Source organism: Eufriesea mexicana, unplaced genomic scaffold (assembly GCF_001483705.2).
Source record: "Eufriesea mexicana isolate 0111107269 unplaced genomic scaffold, ASM148370v2 scaffold572, whole genome shotgun sequence".
In the NCBI taxonomy this organism is placed as follows: Eukaryota; Metazoa; Arthropoda; class Insecta; order Hymenoptera; family Apidae; genus Eufriesea; species Eufriesea mexicana.
In genome coordinates this window covers 103453-125496 of record NW_016908738.1, presented here as the reverse complement: position 1 = coordinate 125496, position 22044 = coordinate 103453, and the positions used below count along the sequence as shown (strand labels likewise).

Genomic DNA, 22044 nt, shown 5'->3' with positions numbered 1-22044 from the left:
AAGGAATACTTGTCTATAAAATATAATTACTTATTATACTCAAAAATGAATTAGAAAGAAACAATGATATAAAGATACTAATATGTAAAATTAATTTGAAAAAAGACATTATTTATGAAACAAAACAATTGATAGTTACCATTAAATCAATTTGAGTGACCAATACGAATGAAAATTTTCAGTATTGCTTAATAGTTAAATAGGTAATAAACGATATAGATTTGTAAGTGGTTGAAAACTGTACAAACATTGTTTGGCTTTAATAAAAATACTTAGCAATGCACTAAAAATTTTTTCATTATATATTTCATTACAATAAATACTGATATTCTCTGTATTTGTATAAGTGAAAAATTCATCAAAGTACAAATTTTTGTTTTTACTTAAATTTAAAAACACTTTTTTTCCTCACATCACCTGGTAGATGTCTAGCACCTAATAGAAGACGAGCTTTATCTTCTTCTTGAGGAGCAGATTCTTCTTGCGGACCTCTTGGTTTGATTTGTAATTTCTGCTTAATGGCTTGACTTAATATTACACGTCTAGAATCACTTTTCATAGCCAAAAGTAAATCAAGCCATGTCCAAGTGACATTATGATATTCTAATGTAGGTATTACCAAAGCAAAATCACGAACATCTTCTAAATTTTTTTCCTTATTTCCCTGTGTTTGATGTGTGTAGGTACATATGGATAAAACCAAATAACTTAATAATATTTAAATTAATAAAATTATTCAATTTTATAAAATTTTGCTATAAATACCTTATACGAAACACGAACGGGAACTTCTGGTATTTTAATATATATAAATAATTTATTTTTGTCTGCACGTTCTTTCATTTTTTCTACGTCATCTCTTCTTTCGATCGGTACATAAAAAGAGGAATCTCTTTGTGGTGCAGGAGGTTCTTCTATACCCTCTGGATCTCTCTCAGGGAAACAAAATTTGAGCATTGTATTGAAGAACTTTTTCGTTAAACCTATTAATAAAATGAATAATTTGGATGAAAGATTGTTTAAAATATTTGATTAGCGTTATTTAAGAAACCATCAAGTTTTGTAAGAACTTGAGGCAGTGAGGAGAGAATATGTTATAATACTTACCTATCGTCAATGGAACAACATTGATTTCAAAATGTTCCTTTACAGATATCCCGGCGACTGGTGCTTTTTCTCTACAGAAAACGCGAAGAGCTCTTTTTCTATCGACAGGCATATTATTTTGTAATTCTGTGGGCGTTAATACATCAGTATAAACTTGATTCGGTAGTAAATTTGTCATCCTAACATATCCTAATTCGAGTAAATGTTCAACTGAATCATCAGTTTTACTTGTTTTGGTGTACAAAAAATTGGTTAATAGAAGATCAGCGATTCCCAATTGACCATCTGCATCCGTTAATCGCCATTGAGCGTGTTTGAAGCAAATTTCTGCCACTCTTGCAACTGCTGCTGGTTTATCTTTCAAGGTAGTAGAAGCTGTGGTTGGGGCAGTTGTTTCCTTGTAGCAACTTAACATTACATCAAGTTCTTCCGCTTTCGCTCCGAGTTGTTCTTTACATTCGAAAACTCTAGCTTCTAATCGTTCCATTTCTACTAACAATTCAGGACTAGATTCCTCTGCAAGAGCTTTTTGCACCAAGTACGTTTCACGTTCTAATCTTCTTAATTTTGCTACCAAGCCACGTACAGTGTTTTGTAGTTGCTGAATTGGCCGTTTTTGATCTTCAACTGAATGTAATTGCAATTGAAATCGCATTCTCTGTAAACGTTCTGATGCTTCTTTTCTCCTTGGTTCAACATAAAGGAGCAAATTGTTAACGATATCTAAAATCATAGCGTATTGCAACGAATTCGTGCAAACATCTAAATCATGATGCATCAATGTAAATGCATCAGCTGCTGAAAGTTCTTTTCTTTCCCATGGACTAACTTCTTCTCTTGGTGGTGGTGGAACTTGATCAACAAAGCCAACATCTAAAGCTTGTCCATAACCAACATAGAAGAACTCACATTTACATCTTGAGACAATACGTTGTAATTGGTGTTGGGGTCCACCACCACCACCAACAGTTTGACTGACCACACCACCAACGCTTTGTCCAGAACCTACTAATGCTGGCACATCTGGTAAACCAGCTATTACAGTAGAATCTTTCTCCTAGTTTAATGTATAAATTTTAGTCATGATCAAACATTTTAATTATAAAATTTACTTACTTGTATATTGTCTAATGTCAACCACATTATATTATCGTCAATATTTTCGTCAATGTTGGCGCTAACAGTTGCGTAGTACTGCATACACTCCAATGATCCAACCCAGGTTGTCTTTGATACTAATGTTCTTTCTTTCCATATAGGTTGATGTACCCTTTGTAATATTTCTGCTTTAGCTGCAGATAAAATCACGTATCCTCGTGTTTCAATACCTTTCAATAATACTTGACTGTTTACTAAAGCAACTAAAAAATGCAAAACAATTTTTTTTTTTCACTTAATTATATATTATTCATAGAAATTGTATATCAGATGATTATAATACGCATATATATGTATCATGCTTGAATATGCAGTTATACACACATACTTAACCAATTTTTGTGAAGGACGTCATCTTGATGACAAGCTGCCAGTCCTCGCAATTGTTGACCTCTTGTTTGTACTGATAGATCATCGCTAAACGCTACAGGTTTGTTTGCAGCCTCAGCTATTAATCTCTGTAACATACCAACAGCTTCTCCTTGTTGCGGTTTCGTTGAGGAAGATGGATTTACTTGTGTCACCGCATTCTGCACCTCGACCGATCTTGTTCGATTTTTGTGCGGTGTTGATTTATTTTCTCTATGAAAGCCTTTCAAAGCTGCAGTAGAAAGATTTTTCTTAAGTTGCTGAGTTTTTATGAAAGAATCAAAGAGGGCGAACGCCACATCCCTATTTGTTTTTGTCCAAGCCCCTTTTAAATCATGTACCACAAGTCTATGTGTAGGAGTATCCCCTTCAGTAACCCCAGTTACCATTGCTTCTCTACCATAGCTGACACGAGCTACACTTAAACAGTAACACTTTTCGACCGGTTGTCGGAGTGAAGCGCTTTCCTTGTCTTCGTGGAGGGCGCTTTTTAGCCAGATTTCCGCATCACTAAGTTCGCAATTCATATACACCACAGACCATTCGGCTCTTGGACGATGTATTAGACCATCATCAATTGGATGTAAAGACAAATTATGCTCACAGCTACATCCTACTCTTCCACCAGTTACTTCGAATCCACGTTGCATAGCGAAAGACATCCAATAGCTGACGTGAAATCGATGGAAAGCTAATGTTAATCGTACTTTCCTATAATGTCTGCTCAATTGTTTCTTCCTAGGTCGGATGTTTTTAAAAAGTGGCCCTTTCCTTGTTGTTCTTGTTGCTCCGGATAAAATGAATTTTAAATTTTCAAACCATCTAAGAGTGCTGCCATATAGTAAAGCAGTTGGTGCGCTTGCCAGTGCTGGAGATCCAGTAGGTTTCGTTTCAAGCGAAAGACTAACATTTAAATTTTGTGAACGAAATGCCCTAAATGAATCATGCTCTTGATTACTTGAATATTCCGGTAATCTGTCTGGCGCACAGGGTATCGCGGCATGATGGTCTCTAGGATCACCTAAACAAACCCAGGCTAATTTTATGCTCAAACGTACATTTGGTAAATGTAGTAATCTGCAATCATCATATTTGCTGGCTGTTCGAACATAAACATCTAGATCTCCTTTTACAATAATTCTTCCTTGCGTCCAATCAAGCTCTAGTCCTGTCCATGTAAGCTCCATTTCCTCTGTGGTATTATATGGATCCAGTGAACCATGTAGTAGAACTGTCAACTGTTTCACACAAAATGTTAATCTTCCATGAAGAGCTAGGCGCATTTTGTCCCAAAATGGTAAAGGAGGGCTCGGATCTCGTGACGGATGGATAATTTTTTCGAAACTAAGATTACATTGTGCTATCACCGGCTCCCAACAAGGACCGAATGCGTATCTGAATTTATCAACATCCCAATTAAGATCGTGATAATATTTCAACGATGTCATTCCTCTTTCTACGATAATGTCCTCCCAGGGAGTACCAATTTCAATTCTCACAGTTCGCCTAGCTCGCGGCGGTGCTAAAGCTTCTGCACCAGCTAATCTACCCCATACGCTTAAATTTTCTACTAGCAATAACGGTTGCGGAAAATCTCGCAACTGTAATTTCCATTCGGCACACTTTAAACTAATTCCTCTCACCCACAACGTACTAAATTCAAGACCATCCTCTGGCCAAGGAGTTTCTGCATCCATTTCTCGAAGAGCTTTCGTTGCGTTTTCCGTACTATCAATCGATGGATCAGCTAAAGCTAATATTTCAATATCCAACATCGACCAAGCAAACAATCGTGTCCTAGCTGGGCCAGCGCGTTGCATTTGTTTCCACCGCTGTACATATATCTCGGCATGCTTTTTATTCAAACTGGCATATAATTCCTCGACTTTATCCTGAGGAAGTAACAAATGGGCTCGACATAGTTCTTGCACTTTAGCATCAAGCATTGCCTGTCTTTTTAAGCTTTCTTTATATTCGTCTTCTAATAATTCGTAATTGTCTCGTAACCGTACTTCGAATGGATCGTCGCTTACCTCGAATACCCATTCCTTGATCTGAAATATAAAAACAATAGTTTTATGTCTGTTATAAAGAGCAACTACTAAGTCGTTTACTATATTTACGTACTTTTACAATTAAATCGTACGGTAAACGTTTCTCTTGTCCATAACTAGATGTCAATGACGAATGAATTTCTTTTAACCATTTCTTTATACTAAACAACTCATTCTGAATTGCGTCAGTAAACTGATGTTCATACGGAAAGCAAGCTTTTACTGATTCGATGTTCAGCATCCAAGTCTCATTCCAATCCAAGACAAAACCTTCGTTACTTTGACGTTCTAATCGTACATCCGTATTATTCAATACCCTGATTAACTCGAATCCTTCAATCATGATGATGTCAGCCATATCTAAAGTAGCGCGCATATAATTCAATCTCCATTCTCCTTGCGACCAACGCAACTGATCTGACGAAAGTTCTAAAAAGTGTTTTGGAGAAATATCTATAGATAGACTAATTCCGCCAGTAGCTAATATATCTATTAAACGTTTCTGTTGATTTTCAACATTTTCATCTGTAAACAAAATTGAAGTTTATAAAAATAACAAAAATTAGAAAAACAGATGAAATAAAAGAATACTGAAAAAACAACAATAATGGTACATAGGAGTATTTTATGCAATTGGATCCATATTTACTATTGAAAGCAATAGTTCTAAAATTGTAGATAATAGAACAAAATTTTATTTGTCAAAATTAAATGATGTTAAGTAGTGTATAATCTAGTGCAGGTAACGTATGATGTGTGACTAATTCACAAGTTTCAGAAATTTCAAGTTCACCTCTATTTCTTTACCTAGAAATACATCTTTTTTATGTGTCAACGATTACATCCTTTTATTATCTATGTAAAAGTGTTAAGAGATTCTACATATATTTGAATATTTTTTAAGCGTATCGTTCATATTACCTCCTATTTATGTCTATTCATTCATTGAGATACTTTTTACTTAAATAATCTAGTCCAATTTTTAAATTTTATTCTACTAAAAATATTTCAATTTTTACTAAACACAAAAGGGTATCAAAAGGCAATACGTTTCTACAATGTATAAAAGAAACGTTAAAATGTATGTACTTATGTGAACACAATTTACATATTTATGTACTTAGAAAATTAAAATATCTCTTTCTAAAAATCAATTTTTGATCTAAATGATCTAATATCTTTCTATAAAAAATAAATAGATATGTCTACTGAGGAGCACAATAATTTATATACAGTTCATGTAAAACAGGTAAAAATGATTGTGAAGTCTTCAAAATATCTCCACTTCCGGAATAGACATGTAAACCAGATCATGCACCATTCAACATCACGTAATTTTACTTTATGAAATTTTGTTCTTCCTTCTACCGTTTCAAAGCTATGGGTAGACTCAATTACATAAAACATCATATATATACATAGGTATTATATAAATCTATATATTAACTTTGAACAATGATCGTCGACGTATCTCCATTTATGATAGATCTAAAATCTGTAGATTCTAGCCAAAGTTGTAAGAGACGAAGATGTAAATTAGGACTCCATGCCAAGCTGGTGCCATCCAAACTAATATTTATTGTTTCAGAAGTAACTGCACCTTTGCACTTTCTAATAGCTAAAAAAGGATGTGTCAATGCTTGTGCATGTTGACAGATAACTGGTTCGTTTTTATTCAACGTGATTGCGCTCACACCCTCTGTTACGGCCACTAATCGTTTTGTATTGTACTCTACATTTGCAGTATCTAAACGCATCATGACGGAGACTAAACAATTAATTGAAACATTAATTCTCAATTTTTTGATTAAATTTCTTATATAGGATATCAATAAATAGTAATTTATACTGTACGTACGACTGTTTTCCGCAATAAAGAATGAATTACAATTTGTAATCTTAAGATTCAATTGAATAACACTATCTGATTCTTTGGTACTTTTAAATGTCTCGATTCTTCTGTTGTACATTTGACAGCATCTACCGAAGAGTTTTAATAAATTACAAACATTTAGAATACTGCTACTCGTTTTTATGCCTTACCTGTATGCCTCTTCAAGAAACCCAGCAAGTTCCAAACTCCATTCAGTTACAAGAGCATCGACAGCAATTCCTACAGCATTAGTACGTGTTGTAGCTAATAATACTCCGATAGATAGAGGAGTTCCCCATCGATGAGATGTTTCCGAAATAATTGCACTGGAGCCATTTAAAGTGCAATACAAAGATTCTACTACTAACTCTGTGTTCCAATTGTCTACCATATCTGGGGAATTATGCAGACATTGCAGAATAATTATTCCATTAATCCTAATATATATAAAAAAATTCAATATAAAAATAAGTTTCTGTATTATACCTGCAAGTGTATTTAATGAAAATTTCATATGAGATACACCACATGAAGCTTCATGAACATCCAATAATTTGATACATAATGATGAATCATAAAGTTCAGTATTTACTCTTATATCTAACCATGGTAATTTATTTTTTAATGTTATACTACCAACAGGTCTAGAAATTTCATCATTGGTATTACACAATATTGTTTCCCAATCTTTATGATCATAAATAATAGAAAGATTACTGATTTGTGTAGCAATTTGTAAAATATCCTCATCCATCTATGAAAATCAATCAGATCACTATATAATACATTTGTTAAAGCAAACAATAACAATATGTAAACATAAAGCATGTAGTTTTTACCTTTGAATTTATTATCAATGATCGTAATGTCAAAACAGGAAATTTGCTACGAATTGAAAGTCCCTCCAAATTTAAAGTAAGATTTAACAGTGGGTTATTAAATGCTTCAAATTTTGTGTTAATTTGCAGACTCTTCATTGTACCTTCTAAACCAAGAAGTATACCATCTTCTCTACCCGTTATTATAGAAGAATTACCCACTTTCAGTGTAAAATCCTGAAAATATTTAATAACATGAACTTTTTAAAATTTTCTAATAATAAATTATTTTTATCTTTTGCTTTTAAGTAATTTGTAATTGTGAATTTACTTTTGGTATAACTGGTGTCAATCGAGCTAAAAGATTATTAGAAGACTCGACTTGTGCATCTGAATACGAAGATGCAGTGTTAGTTAATGAACTTCTGTCTTTGAAGAATGTAATAAGACCTGCTCCTCCAGAACCCTCTGTCTGCGTTATTCCGATGTACAATTTCTATAAATTAGATCCTGCTTGATTCCAATCTAATCCCATTGCAAAGGACAGTTGTTCAGGATCATCCATTAAGTGTGCTAAACACAAATAGCTATCGTTCAAAGCATTGAGCTACATCATTGGATCTCGACATAGTATCGTATAACTCCCTAGCCTTTGCAATTTGCATATTAAAGCAAGTAGGTTTCTATAACATATATAAATTCTACAAACAACCTCTTCATACCTCTACCGAAAGTTCTCCTTGTGCCTTAAGAGTCGCTTCTACTATTCCAGCAAAAGATATCTGTGAGATGCAAGCATCTGATGCATGGCATAACAGTTTCATTGCTCCACCTATGATTGCAGCAGATGCAAGAAGGGTACGGGCTCCATGAACAACACTACCATCTAAAGTAAGACTTTCAGCACTTCCATTAGCTAACCAACCATTACCCAAAATCAAAAGGCTTAAATTCTCTACATGCACAGCCATAAACTGAAACATATTAAGGTAATTCTAGATAGTAAGTAAATAATTTTAACAATCTCATATTACAACAAATCTATTACAGTATACATACTTGTACAAATGTTATAATTATGGGTGGAATTTTCTTATTTCGAAAATCCATTGGTTTCTTTGGTTTTCTCACTATTTGTACAGGTTTTGCTGGAACATCTTTATTAATTCTAACATCTTTCATAATCACAGCTAACAGTTTTGCAACATCACTGCTAAATAAACTGCTCCTTATACTGATTTCTTCCACTTGCTAAAATTAGTTTAAATTTACTGAAGTATAATTAATCACGAAACAATAATGTTGTCTATAAAAATAATATAACTTACCAATGTAAAACCATTTTTAGAAACATTCACATCTCGTAATATAAAATACGGTAATGAAATGTGGCCGACACGTAGATAAATTTTATATCGTCTTTTTACTAACCATGCTAAAAATCTTGGTATTATCCTGATAAATTAAGTATTATTAATACTTAATTTTACTAAATTTTCAATTATAGCAATTATAGTTACCATATATAATCATTGTGTATCTTACCAAGTAAAGCTACAATAAAGGATAAAACAGGTTATACACAACGCTATTAAACCAGTCATTTTTACAAATCACATACTGCAGAAGAAGCACAAATGCAAATATTTATTAGCACAAAAAGTTATTAAAATGATTGAATACACCTTAAAGCTTTATGATTGCCAAATGATTAACTTAATTTTATATATGTATATTTACATAAGTTTTCATATTATTACTTCGTTTACAGCATATCGATATATCGATGTTTTCGATAACGTATCTGAAAACGTACATCACTTCAACCATATTTGTTGGTGATTCAACCAACCAACGAAGTATTCTTGATCACGTAAATTACGAGAAGTGAGAAAAAACACCTTTTAATATCATTAAGTATTTAATTCATTCCTAGTTATTATTTAATAAGAAGAAAAATACCATACACTACGAGTACTCTACATAGCGTATGAAAACAGACGAAATTTGACGATTAACTTCTCAACTGGACGTTAAGGTTAGTTTGTATAGTTTATCATAATGATAGGATAGTTTATTGTTTAACCAAGTGAAATATACAAATAAGTATTGAAATAATAAATATACTAAATATATTATATGGACTTTAAAAACTAGGGACAACCATAAGTGCGTTGTATCGGATAAATTATATCAAATCGATCGTAAGAGTTCTAGTTTAATCGATACATAATTTTATGTCTATTTTTATATATCATTAAATGTAAAAAAATAAAGTTAAAGAATTATTGTATTGGAAGAAATTCAACTATAATAATAACAACAATAATGAATTATCCTTAAAGAAAATATCGGTACTTTAAATAGTGCTATAAACAGTATAATTTACAGAAATAAAAATATACAATTATTGAATATTGTATTATAGTTTGTTCATAAGTATAACTGAATCGGTCTCAGTATCTGAAAGTATCATATATGGGCAACGGAATTTTTAAGACAATTTATGTTTTTTGCGCATTGCAGAACATTGTCATCACATATTTTGTATTAGCGTAGAATGAATCAACGATATTGTCTATAAAATATGAATACTAATACCATATTAAATTAAAGGTGTATTTAAAATAAATTTGACGTTAAATATTTAATATTAAATGTATGGTATTAAACAAACTTGCGGATTTGTAAATCAATGAATACAATGAGTGAAAAATAGTTGCAATATTTTCAGCTACATTTCGAAAAGTAGAATCAGTGACCAGATCAAAGTGTGAAAATTTGGAAAAATTTATGAAAAATCTAAAAAAGATATTTTAGCTGGTTTATACACTTGATACGTTGCCATGCGAATATCGATTTGAAATGCGTTGAAAGAAGCATGCGACCGAGTTTTACCGAGAATTCACGAGAAAAGTCACTCGATCAATGTTTCAACGAATCAACTTGTTATATGATTTTCGGCTGTTATGAATCAATAGTGAAAAAAGAAGAATAAATTACATTAACAAACAAACGTGAAATTAATGGGATAAAGGACAAGCGAGATAAGAAATATAAGAATGACGAAGAAATAGAGAAAGCAAAGAAGTAAATTGGAACAGAGAGGAAGATGTATCCATAGTTCTCATGGACGATATCGATAAAAAGAGTGATTCGACAATAATTTAATTATAAATATAAACAAAGCTATAATAACGTCACGTTATGCGAAACGAAAGAAGCAGAATGATAAACAATATTTCATCGAGATGGTGTCCAAAACAGAAGAACGCATTGACGATACCGGAACGCAAAAAGTTTAGACGTGTACACGGACTTCAGTTTCCATTACATCCTCAGCAAATAATCGGTTGGATCGTAATTTTAATTTTTGTAGTAAATACCTTCGCAGTATTAACACCGCTGCTTGAACCGAATTTACGACCAGTTTTTTCGATCGTGATTGGTGCAATCTTTTTTACGCACATTTGTTCTCATTTGACAGTACTTTTATTGGATCCGGCGGATCCTCGTGTCAGATCTCAGCCACCAAATAAAGTTTTACCCGAATTTGACCGAAATGAACATTCGCATGTAATCGAGAATGGTAGATGTCATCTTTGCAACATAACTACTGAAAGCAAAAGGACAAAGCATTGTTCAATTTGTAACAAATGCATTGTTCGGTTCGATCATCATTGTAAATGGCTCAACAATTGCATTGGCGCTAGAAATTATTGCGCTTTCCTAGTTTGCTTGATTTCTGCGATTTTCGCAAGTCTGTTTGTCACCTGCCTATCCGCGACAGAATTGTCACTATCTTTATTTTCCAATCTAATCGTACATTATCCCGTTACAAATGTAACGATGAAGAATACGACTAATCCCGAAATCCCTTTCATCCTTCCTACCTCAGACGCTACTATCATAATAGCGATCTCTGCAATTGGAATTCTTTCGGCGATCGTAACGATACTTTTAATTCATTTATGTTCTTTTCACGGTTATATTGCCTGCCTCGGATTGACCACGTATGAATATATACGAAACAAAAGGGAAAAAAATTCTGTTGCTGCTGCTGTTGTGATTGCTGCAACTGCCACTGTTACAGCGGCTGCAGCTGCAAGTGCTTCTATCAGCACCACCACTGCCACCACCACCACCACTTCTATCACTACCACTACCACTATCACTATCACTAACACTAACACTATCACTACCACTACCACTACCACTACCACTACCACTACCACTACCACTACCACTACCACTACCACTACCACCACCAGCTCCACTGCTATGAATTTAAATATTACCACAGTTACCTGTAAGACTTCGACAACAATTCAACAAATACTTCCTAAGTCAAGGATCCGATATAGTTTTCGTAAATTTGATTCCACCGGTCATTCTATAGTATCATTTTTTAGAAACAATATAAATTTGTTGATATGTCGCGGTACAAATGAAAACCAAAATGAACTGAAAGAGGAATCATACCAAACTGTAACGAAAACCTCTCCTTCTTGTCAAGAAAAAAGAAGACAAAATTTTCGACTTCGTTTCTCAACTTATGAATTTGAATCACAATTGAACAAAATGTCGACAGAAATGACATCAAACGCAGAGGCAACAATTAATAAACCTACAATTGTGTCGCAGAATTTGAATATTACTGCTAGTTTATCCACATCATCACCTCTTTTTTGTTGCTTCAGTGTCCTCGATTCAGTACGTTCAAATTGTATGAAAAATAAGAGATCGAATGAATTGAAGAAACGATCTATCTATGATGATACATCTGACTCAGTGATACATGTTTCAACAAACACTTGCAAACCTATTGAAAGAGTAGAGAAATTATTTCGAACATATGTAAGTAAAAAAAAAAAATAGAAGAAATTGTAGAAAGAAAAAGAATGATATGCAATCTTTCATTCCGAATACAGTGTATGTACCAAAGTCTAAAGGAGTAGATAACATTGATTTGAATCAAGCATCAATCAAAATAGATTTGTACGTAAAGGATATGGTGCTAATTACCGTCTCACGTACGGTTCCCATCAAAACGCTTACAATTACTATACCACAATCTCATTTAAAACTTATTCCGTTGCACCACTAGTTAATCACAGAATCAATTGACCAAACTTTGTTTCAGTCGCAAAAAACGTTCGGAGCGTCGATGTATAATAGGTCTGGTACACATTTTTTTCTTTCGAAGAGTACAAACGACTGAAACAAAGTTACATGTAGCACAGTCTATGAAGCTGTCTCCTATTTCGGAATCGGAATCTTCCAAAGCTATTACACCACGATCAATGCATTCTTCTATATCGTCGTATTCTATTCCTCCTACTCGATTTCTTTGTTCACCATCATCACCATCGTCACCATCGTCACCATCGTCACCACCGTCACCACCGTCGTCACCGTCACCACCGTCGTCACCGTCACCGTCACCGTCACCATCACCATCACCATCACCATCACCATCACCATCACCATCACCATCACCATCACCATCACCATTACCATGACCATCACCATCACCATCATCACCACCATCATCATCATCATCATCATCATCATCGATATGTTCGTCGTCATTTTCACGAATCGGTTGATTCATTCCATCCTCACGAGAAACGTAAGATCTGTCATACCAGTTGACTACTCTCTGCTAACGTATCATATAAAATGATGTAAAACTGTAAGCTGCAGTGTTTATGAAATGAACTTATTATATTTTTTCTTTACAAATTTTAATATGGAATAATAATACTAGAAAAAATGGCATGTAAAGTGGGGTGGGGGGGGGGGGGGACTAATTATGTACGCCATATTTGAAAGCCGAAATTTAATTATTATAAAGTGAGTACTGTTCCGGATATACGGAATTTTTTAAACAGATGTACTCTTCACTTAGATGTGAAGTATGATCTCCAGTATACTTATGATTACATATTTTCGTAGATGTCAGTGGCATCAGTAAAAATGGCTAATCAACTCACAGATTCTACTACGTCAAAGATGAATATTTGGAAAAATGTATTGGGTTCTCCACGGTACATAGTAGCACCGATGGTCGATGCGAGCGAATTAGCTTGGAGGCTGTTGAGTCGTCGTCATGGAGCACAGCTTTGTTTTACACCAATGCTTCATTCTTCGGTTTTTTGTAGAGATCCGAAATATCGGCGAGAAGCTCTTTTCAGTATTGCTGAAGATCGACCATTGGTCGTCCAGGTATAGATACGTACGTCGAACAGCTCACTTTAAATCGCTATTCATCTTTACATCCGTTGTTTACAAATATCCTTATTTCCATTAACTTATTTATATAAGCGTGCGTTACAGTTTTGTGGTAACGATCCGAATACTCTATTGGAAGCAGCACTTTTGGCAGAGCCATACTGTGACGCAGTCGATATAAATATTGGTTGTCCTCAAGCAATTGCAAAACGTGGTCATTATGGTGCTTTTCTTCAAGATGATTGGGATTTACTTCAACAAATCGGTTTGTAATATAAATTTTAGGTAAATTTATCAGTGTACTGGTTTCTCATTAATTGATGAACTTGAAATATGTTATGGAGGACAATATTTTGAATAATTTTTTTACTTTACATATATATAATAGGTAGTCTATCTTTCTGAGATGTTAACAAAATTCTTTTGATATTATTATATTGAATTCTGTCTATACTCGTATGCATCCATAAAGCAGTTTACAGGACAAACAGTTTCTTCGTCTCTTGATATATTTGATTACAAAAATTATTGATCTTTACCGATTCCCCCCCCCCCCCACACACACACACACATACATATGTATGACGTATAATATGTAATATAAAGATCTATCTCCACAGATGTGATTAAAACGACCGTTTTTCCATAATAGCAGTCGTCGACGAGTGTCGAATAGCAGTGTGTATTGATGTATTTGAATATCATAAAAATCACAAAGAATCTAGTATATCGATAAATTCACTAAATTTTGAATAAAAGACAATTCACTTATAAATTACAATTTAACTTTTATAAAAAATTGCAGTAAGTACCTTAAGCAGAGGACTTCGTGTGCCAGTAACTTGCAAACTTCGAGTATTTGCGGAGGTCGACAAAACTGTGGAATACGCTCAAATGCTCGAAACCGCTGGGGCACAATTACTTACCGTGCATGGACGAACTCGAGAACAGAAAGGACCATTAACTGGTATCGCATCGTGGAATCATATTAAAGCTGTAAGGTATAATTAATGAAATTCAAATATATTTTTTCCTTCTTTCTGCTCGTTTAACATTTACATCTTTCCTTTGTTATTTATTATTATTCCAAATATTCAGACAGGCTGTCACAATTCCAGTATTTGCAAATGGTAACATACAGTGCTTGCAAGATGTTGAAAAATGTATAGAAGAAACTGGTGTTCATGGCGTAATGTCAGCCGAGGGCAATCTTTATAATCCGTATATATTCGAAGCTCGATATCCACCTAGTTGGGAACCAGCACTTGAATATTTAGATTTAGTGGAACGTTATCCAGCTCCTGCTTCTTACATTCGTGGTCATCTCTTTAAATTGTTTCAACACATGTATGTATAAAAAGCTAATTTTTTTAGATTATATATATAAACGATATTCTAAATTACAAATTAAATTATGCGTTCAGCGTTCTTTTAACTAGAGAGTAGACTTTGTTTAGCAGAAAATAAGGAAGAGAGAGAAAATTTGGCCAAAAATTCTACCATGGAATCCTTTAAAAATGTTGTATACACTTTGAGGGACCGGTATCTATCTTACCACGAAGGACATCTAATTTGGCAAGAAGAAACATCTGGTTCGTATAATCTACTATTGATGTATAATATATGGATAAATTCAATCAGTCAATTCTCCATTCCATATTACATATGATACTCATGTGCGGTGGTTGTACACGTTTTTTCGCATTTACAAGTATTGTATGTTTCAGATTATAATTTAAAATTACCTCCGTGGTTGTGCCAACCATATGTACGTCATCTTCCAGGGAATAATGTACTAAAGCTAGAAACTGAAAAGATTGGAATGGTTAGTTTATCACAAACTTTTGCGTTTTATATTCTATAAACGTTTTTATTTCGTATCCTTATAAAATAATTGCTCTCTAATTTTAATACACTTTTCGTAGCAAAATGAAACAATAAAGAGAAAATTTAAAGATGAAGAAGGAAATGAAATATCACGAAAACGTTTGAAAAAACTTGAACGAATAGCTCGCCGCCCCAACAGATCAGCTGTTGCCGTAAGAAGAGGATCCGATCTATGTCGTGACTGTCCAAATCCAGTGGTTTGCGAAACTTAATTTTAAATATCATTTTTTTTATGAAGTTGAATAAAATTCATTAATGTCTACAATATATTTTTTTTGTAGAGTCTCAAATGTGTTCATAAATTATGCCGACAGTGCTGTAGAAACAAATGTTTTACGGAAAATCTGGATTGTGCTGGGCACAGAAACTTAACTAAAACTAGAAGACAAATGGCGATAGAATTTGCAGCTAAACGAAAAACTATTCAAGATACAATATGACATTGTACAATATTCTAAATTATAAAGATAAAAGCTAAATAAATACATGCATATATACATGTACATAACAATGTTTTGTAAACGTTATATTGATTTCCATATATGATTATAATCAATAACATGTATTATTCACAAATTATACTACAAATTATTTTATCCAAATCTGCAGACTCATTTTTGTACAATAATGTTACATCAATTCTCATATTATTATGAAGCAAATTTCAAGGTGGTTCATTAAACAGTTGAAGATGTTGATGTATTTTTGTTAGAATCGTATAAATATCACTTCTTTTTTCATCTGAAATTATATCTTTCTGTTTTTTATGATGATACCAGTGTTTCTTATTTACAAGCATAAGAATTATAAGAATAGGCAGATGAATTAATGAGAAATGAAAGAGTTTTCGTGAACTTCCACTATCTGAGTGTTTATGAAACCTCCAGGCTGGAAAAGAAAATATACTGTGAAATACCTTTCATACATTCATTATAGAGTGTTATTCTTTCTTCTTTCCCTTTGAAATTTAATAAATATGTCTTTAACGTACCAAGGTAAAGAAAATATGCATTAAGTGGTGTTGATGTTAAGGCAAACCACCAATTAGTTACATTAAAAACAGGTGCTAAATAACAAAGACCCATTAATGCAGCAGTATACCGTAATGCCGTTTTGCGGCAAAGCTTTGGATTTGTAACTGCCATCATTCTATAACCAGCACGTGAATAATCTGGTCTTAAATTCCACGATAAAGCATTGAAATGAGGAAATTGCCATGCATATAATAATCCAGACATTATCCAAGCATCTGGAGACATTATATTGCCAATACAAGAGGCCCAACCCATTAATGGTGGTATAGCTCCAACTGAATAACAAACAGTACATGATATTAGTTTATATCATAAAACATGTACAAATATAATAATAGAAATATGATATACTTGCCTACAGAGCCTACCCAAGTATTGAGGATACTAATACGTTTCATAGGAGTATAAATAAGAGTGTACAGAATCAGATTAGCTGCTCCCAAAACAGTTGTTAATTCATTAACTTGGCTATATAATAATAATAATCCACTAAAACCAGATACTGCTGCAAACATTATAGCATGTCCAGGCCTAATGGAAAAATTCTATCATACATTTATAATGCTAATTTTAAATCTTTGTTACAAGTAAAGTTATATTGTACATACGTTAAGTAACCTCTAACTAATACTCTATTTTTTGTTCTTGACATTTGAGCATCGAAGGGAACTTCAAAAAATTGATTAATAGCATTTGCTGTTGCAGAAATTAATCCAGTACCAATGGAACATGCAATAAATGTAAAAATATCAAAAGGTCCAGGAGCTAATGCATATCCAGCCATTGTTGTAACAACTACCAAAGCTAAAAATAATCATTCAATTCTTAACTTTATACATCTAAATACATGTTCAAATTAAAGTTTATTAATATAAAATACCTATTTGTCTTACATGTTAATCGTATTTTAGATAACATAAAGCAATGTTTTTGAAGTTTACTAGGATCTAATTTTATATCTTGCCATTTCAGTTCATTGTTTACACATAGATTTTTCTTTTTCTTATTGCTTACTATATCTACATGGTGAGTGGCTTTTTGAGGATCATGGATTATAACAAAATTTGATAAAATTCTCCGATTTTGCGAATTGTTTGTATCTAGTACATGTTGCTGCTTTTGCATGCAGGATAATTTTTTTACATTTGATGTACTCTTCGTGGAATACTGGAGTAAGTTATTACAAAAGTTAATACAAAATTTAAAGCTTACAGCAAATGTTTAGCTAAAATATCATTATTTATTATACATACTTTAGTGATGGATAATTTCAGTGACGATAGACATGTGTTACGGGAAATTTTAATTGAGCACAAAATAAATAACATGACAAAAATATGTAGTATAATAATTAGTGTTTTTTTCTTCTTATTCTGGAAATAATGATAGAAATTAGTCAATTCACAATTATAATTTTGTACAACTTATAATAAAATCAAGAAACAATTCAAATACTTCATGACTTTTCTAAAATTAAATATTCAACTTACATCATAATATATTTTTGTTCTTACAATTTTTATCCCGCATTACATAATAAAAGTTTGAATAAAAATAAGTAGAACTAAAACTTTAAGTGATTTCACTATACTATCGAAGTCTTCACTTGCCTAAATAGTTCAGTCAAAATTATATTAAGGTGCGTATCCATATGCATTACTTCACCGTTGCGTGTCAATGTGAAGGATAAGCATTGAACCATTGCAAATTATAATTTGATTTAGGTTGTGAGTTAGTATTAAGTATAATATATGTTAGTATAGAGACTTGTATTTTTCATATACAATTAGAATATATCATCTGTTTTGATACGGATACGCAATAATAATTTGGAAGAAACTTATGAACCGTGTGTTGCATCATATTATATTCTTGTTTAATACGCAACGATGAAATGATATCAGTGAATACGCACCTTTAGAATCAAAGATGCAATCGACCAAAACAGTGAAATTTTAAACGCATCAACAAATAATCAAATATTCCAGAAATGTAATTATGAAATAGCATTTCGTATTTAAAATGTAAGCATTTTTACAAGCATATTTTATTTCTTATACAAACAGCTATTTATAATTGTATAAATTATGTATTAATTAATATTATATAATTGGAGTTCAATAGTAAATATGTATGCGTATATGGGAAGCGTATATGTACTATAAGGATTTATTTCTAATTAGCAAATAAATTGTGGTGGCTAAATTTTCAAAATGGTTGGTAACAATTTTGTCACTAAAATGTTATTAAATTTGATACAAAATCGGTTATCAGTTATGTTAATATATTAGTAATGTAGTAAAATTCAGCAAGACTTGTATTGTAGTGACTACGATATAACGAGGTCTGTAAATTAAATTATTAAGATATAGCAAAATTATAGATAAAATCCCTAAGGATCAGCACAAATTGATGTTGCAGCATTCAGAACTGTAACTTTGAATTCGACACCAGAAAATTGCTTGGAAGTTTAATTATGTTACTGTTAATCTCTTGTCCCGGTGATTGAATAGGTTTTCTTTAATGTCTGACCAACTTTACGACCTCGTTATATCGTGGTCCGTACTATATCAACACTTAAAGTGATAAATTAAGGCTTAGTCTGCTTTGATGTAAATTTGATGTCAATGTGCTGAATAGATGTTTGATACCAGAAATAGTGCATAAAAATAATACAATGCAATATCAAATGGATATGGTTCTGTTGTCAAATTCTGTTGGTGCTAAATTGATGATATGTAGTAATTAAATTGTTTAGTGGAACAGTAAAGTAATATATATTGTTTTCCTAATTTTTAAACTTCATAGACATTTGAAATATAATGGAAAAAAAAGATATTTACTAAAACAGTTAATAACTGTTAAAAAATTAAATAACGCAGATTTGGAATTCGATTCAAGGTATCTATTCTGTATCACGAGAAACATCTTTAACTATTTTAGTATCGTTATACACACAAATTGATTTTTATGTTGAAGAAATATTTAACCTTCGAATGTATAAATTACACATGATGAATAACTTAACGCACATAGCCTCTTCAATATGACGTAGTTACCTGAGTACGTACTTATGTGCATAGCCCAAAATTCTGTTAGATCGATCTGTATTATTACAGTACTTAAATTTTTGGGCGTACGGTGTCACTTCACTGACCATAAGTTACAGTAGCATTCGTGGGAAAGTAAGATAATAGGTTAAGATGAAGTGAATGTGAACACAGTATATACATGCGTGTGCTACGGAGAGAAATATAAAACTTGAGATAGAAAAAGATGTAGAGAAAAGATACTGGAACACATTGATATATTTAAGGAAAACAATAAGAATAAAAAAAGAAGAAACGTGTGTACTGCAGATAGATAATTTTGATATAATTGATCAACATTGAGTATTTATTGGTACGATAGTAGGACGTTCTTGGTGATTTTTTACGGGACAGAAGAAAAGACAGAATACGGTTAAAAAAATAAGGTTATACAAGTGTATGTTTCATCAAATTTTATATAAATTCAACATGTTAAGAGTACAAAAATTATAATTGAGACGGAAAAAGTAACACATAATAGAGTGGGAAGACAAAATCAAGCGCGACGAAATTATTGAGGACTAGATTTTGATCGGTATGCCGTGGAATCATCAAAATGTGATGTTTTTGCGGATCGGTTCTGCTCTATTTTACGGCTTATCCTCATTTATGATTACGGTTGTAAATAAGACAGTGTTGACATCGTTTGAATTTCCATCGTTTCAAGTACTTGGCATGGGACAAATGTTAGCTACCATTGTATTAATTTTCGTAGCAAAGACGTTACGCTACATTGAATTTCCTAACCTAGGAACGACAACGTGTGTCAAGATGTGGCCATTACCAATCATTTACATTGGTAACATGATTTTTGGATTAGGTGGTACCAAACAGCTCAGCCTTCCGATGTTCACTGCCCTTAGGCGATTTACTATCCTTATGACCATGATTGCCGAGTACTATATTCTCGGAGCAAAGGCGCGTGTCTCTGTTCAGTTGAGCGTATACACGATGATTCTTGGGGCAGTGGTGGCGGCATTAAATGACCTTGCTTTTAATTTGGAGGGCTATCTCTTTATCCTGTTGAATGATTTCTTCACGGCCGCCAACGGTGTCTACATGAAGAAGAAATTGGACTCGAAGGAATTGGGGAAATACGGAGTGATGTACTATAATTCGTTATTTATGATTGTCCCAGCGATTAGTATCGCCTACTGGATGGAAGACGTGCATCCTATCTTACAATTTCCACATTGGGGCAATGTTCTCTTCCTTGTGCTGTTTAGTTTCTCGTGCATTATGGGCTTTGTACTGACTTACAGCATGATGCTTTGTACACTTTATAACTCTGCGTTGACTACTACAATAATCGGATGTCTGAAAAATATCTGCGTTACGTATCTCGGAATGGTAATCGGTGGTGATTACGTTTTTACGTGGTTAAATTTTATAGGACTAAATTTAAGTGTTGTCGGTAGTTTGGTTTATACTTGGGTAACTTTTCGAAGGGAGGAATCAATTGAAGCCAAGTATACTGCGCTTTCCGACGAACAAACGAATAAAGTGCAAGCTGTATCAATGTATATACAGTCAAGTCGGGTATCGGCCTGATCTTGCCCTTTTACGATACTCTTTCTTTTCTTCTCTTCCCTCCTCCCCCCTCCCCACTTTCTCTTTATGTTTATTTTTTTGCTAGCTATTTCCTCACGTGTGTTTGCACGTGAAATAGTTACGCTCTTGGGAACCGGAAGAGGAAGTGGAATGGGAATTGGAAAAGAATATATGACAAAGTGTAATAGTCATAAATAAATATATCATATCGTACCAAAGCGAAAACTTCGTTACCGGATAGAAGATGAATACGGTATAGCGTATCAACGACGTGAAATACAACTTGTATAGTTGTTTTATGCAATAAAACGAGGTTGTAAAATCAGTCAAGTATAAAAGTACAAATATTCCGATTTTTGGAATAGTGACTTATGATATTCGAGAAAAACAAAGAGTTTGAATGCCAATCAGTGATGTACGATAGCAATTTGAAACGGGTTCTTACAATGCAGTGTGTTACTAATAATAATCTATAAAAAATTAAAATTTGTTTAAATATTCAAAATATTAAACAGGATTTAACGGTGGTAAATTAGTAGTAAGTAGTAGTTAATGAAATAAGTTAAAATTTAAAGTTAGTTGACAATTTTCTCAGTTTACTGTTTGGTGTTGAATATCTGCAGTTGCAAACTACATACGATTCCTTGACTCTTGATGATGTTAACAGTTTCATGTTAACATCAAGCGATACTAAATTTATTGCTCGAATTTATTGCTAGATACAATAATTTACGATTTCTTTATATTGCCTGAATCGACTATATGTGTATATATGTGTATATATAATGTGTATATATATATATATATATATATATATATATACATATATACAATATATATATATTTTGTTTTTTCTTTTTTTTTTTTTTT

General features: G+C 32.8%; 5 protein-coding genes across 15 annotated transcripts in view; 3 read left to right on the top strand and 2 right to left on the bottom strand.

Moving 5' to 3' along the window:
• Positions 1 to 379: 379 nt before the first annotated feature.
• On the bottom strand, positions 380 to 8983 carry hob (bridge-like lipid transfer protein family member hobbit). Its single transcript, XM_017897879.1, has 16 exons — positions 8925 to 8983; positions 8708 to 8834; positions 8439 to 8630; positions 8102 to 8353; positions 7711 to 7875; positions 7401 to 7616; positions 7048 to 7315; positions 6732 to 6954; positions 6547 to 6668; positions 6136 to 6456; positions 4762 to 5213; positions 2594 to 4688; positions 2224 to 2468; positions 1108 to 2164; positions 766 to 983; positions 380 to 664 (listed from the first exon to the last, which is right to left on the bottom strand). Exons 1-16 carry the CDS (start codon positions 8981 to 8983, stop codon positions 380 to 382), a joined length of 6297 nt encoding a protein of 2098 aa, XP_017753368.1.
• A 243-nt stretch (positions 8984 to 9226) lies between these two features.
• On the top strand, positions 9227 to 16032 carry LOC108545940 (tRNA-dihydrouridine(16/17) synthase [NAD(P)(+)]-like). 3 transcript variants are annotated; one of them, XM_017897791.1, is made up of 9 exons: positions 9227 to 9417; positions 13338 to 13607; positions 13719 to 13878; positions 14419 to 14614; positions 14712 to 14960; positions 15060 to 15205; positions 15341 to 15438; positions 15539 to 15697; positions 15782 to 16032. In XM_017897791.1, exons 2-9 carry the CDS (start codon positions 13338 to 13340, stop codon positions 15938 to 15940), a joined length of 1437 nt encoding a protein of 478 aa, XP_017753280.1. In that variant the 5' UTR covers positions 9227 to 9417; the 3' UTR covers positions 15941 to 16032. The 3 variants fall into 3 exon arrangements, with proteins under 3 accessions (XP_017753280.1, XP_017753282.1, XP_017753281.1); XM_017897793.1 differs by lacking the exon at positions 9227 to 9417 and adding an exon at positions 10206 to 11688 and having other exon boundaries at positions 13378 to 13607; XM_017897792.1 differs by lacking the exon at positions 9227 to 9417 and adding an exon at positions 13211 to 13235.
• An 86-nt stretch (positions 16033 to 16118) lies between these two features.
• On the bottom strand, positions 16119 to 19662 carry Cox10 (Cytochrome c oxidase assembly factor 10). 2 transcript variants are annotated; one of them, XM_017897795.1, is made up of 7 exons: positions 19606 to 19662; positions 17788 to 17907; positions 17428 to 17701; positions 17143 to 17338; positions 16890 to 17065; positions 16492 to 16809; positions 16119 to 16388 (listed from the first exon to the last, which is right to left on the bottom strand). In XM_017897795.1, exons 2-7 carry the CDS (start codon positions 17860 to 17862, stop codon positions 16165 to 16167), a joined length of 1263 nt encoding a protein of 420 aa, XP_017753284.1. In that variant the 5' UTR covers positions 17863 to 17907; positions 19606 to 19662; the 3' UTR covers positions 16119 to 16164. The 2 variants fall into 2 exon arrangements, with proteins under 2 accessions (XP_017753284.1, XP_017753283.1); XM_017897794.1 differs by lacking the exon at positions 19606 to 19662 and adding an exon at positions 18025 to 18285.
• The window catches only part of LOC108545944 (ubiquinone biosynthesis protein COQ4 homolog, mitochondrial), a 6219-nt gene continuing 2639 nt past the window's right edge, over positions 18465 to 22044 (top strand). The window contains exon 1 of one of the 8 annotated variants that reach the window (XM_017897804.1): positions 18465 to 18558. The gene's annotated coding sequence lies outside the window, so the exon portion shown is untranslated. The other 7 variants (XM_017897805.1, XM_017897800.1, XM_017897798.1 and 4 more) reach the window with 7 other exon arrangements.
• On the top strand, positions 20020 to 21642 carry LOC108545943 (UDP-sugar transporter UST74c). Its single transcript, XM_017897796.1, has one exon. It carries the CDS (start codon positions 20161 to 20163, stop codon positions 21172 to 21174), a length of 1014 nt encoding a protein of 337 aa, XP_017753285.1. The 5' UTR covers positions 20020 to 20160; the 3' UTR covers positions 21175 to 21642.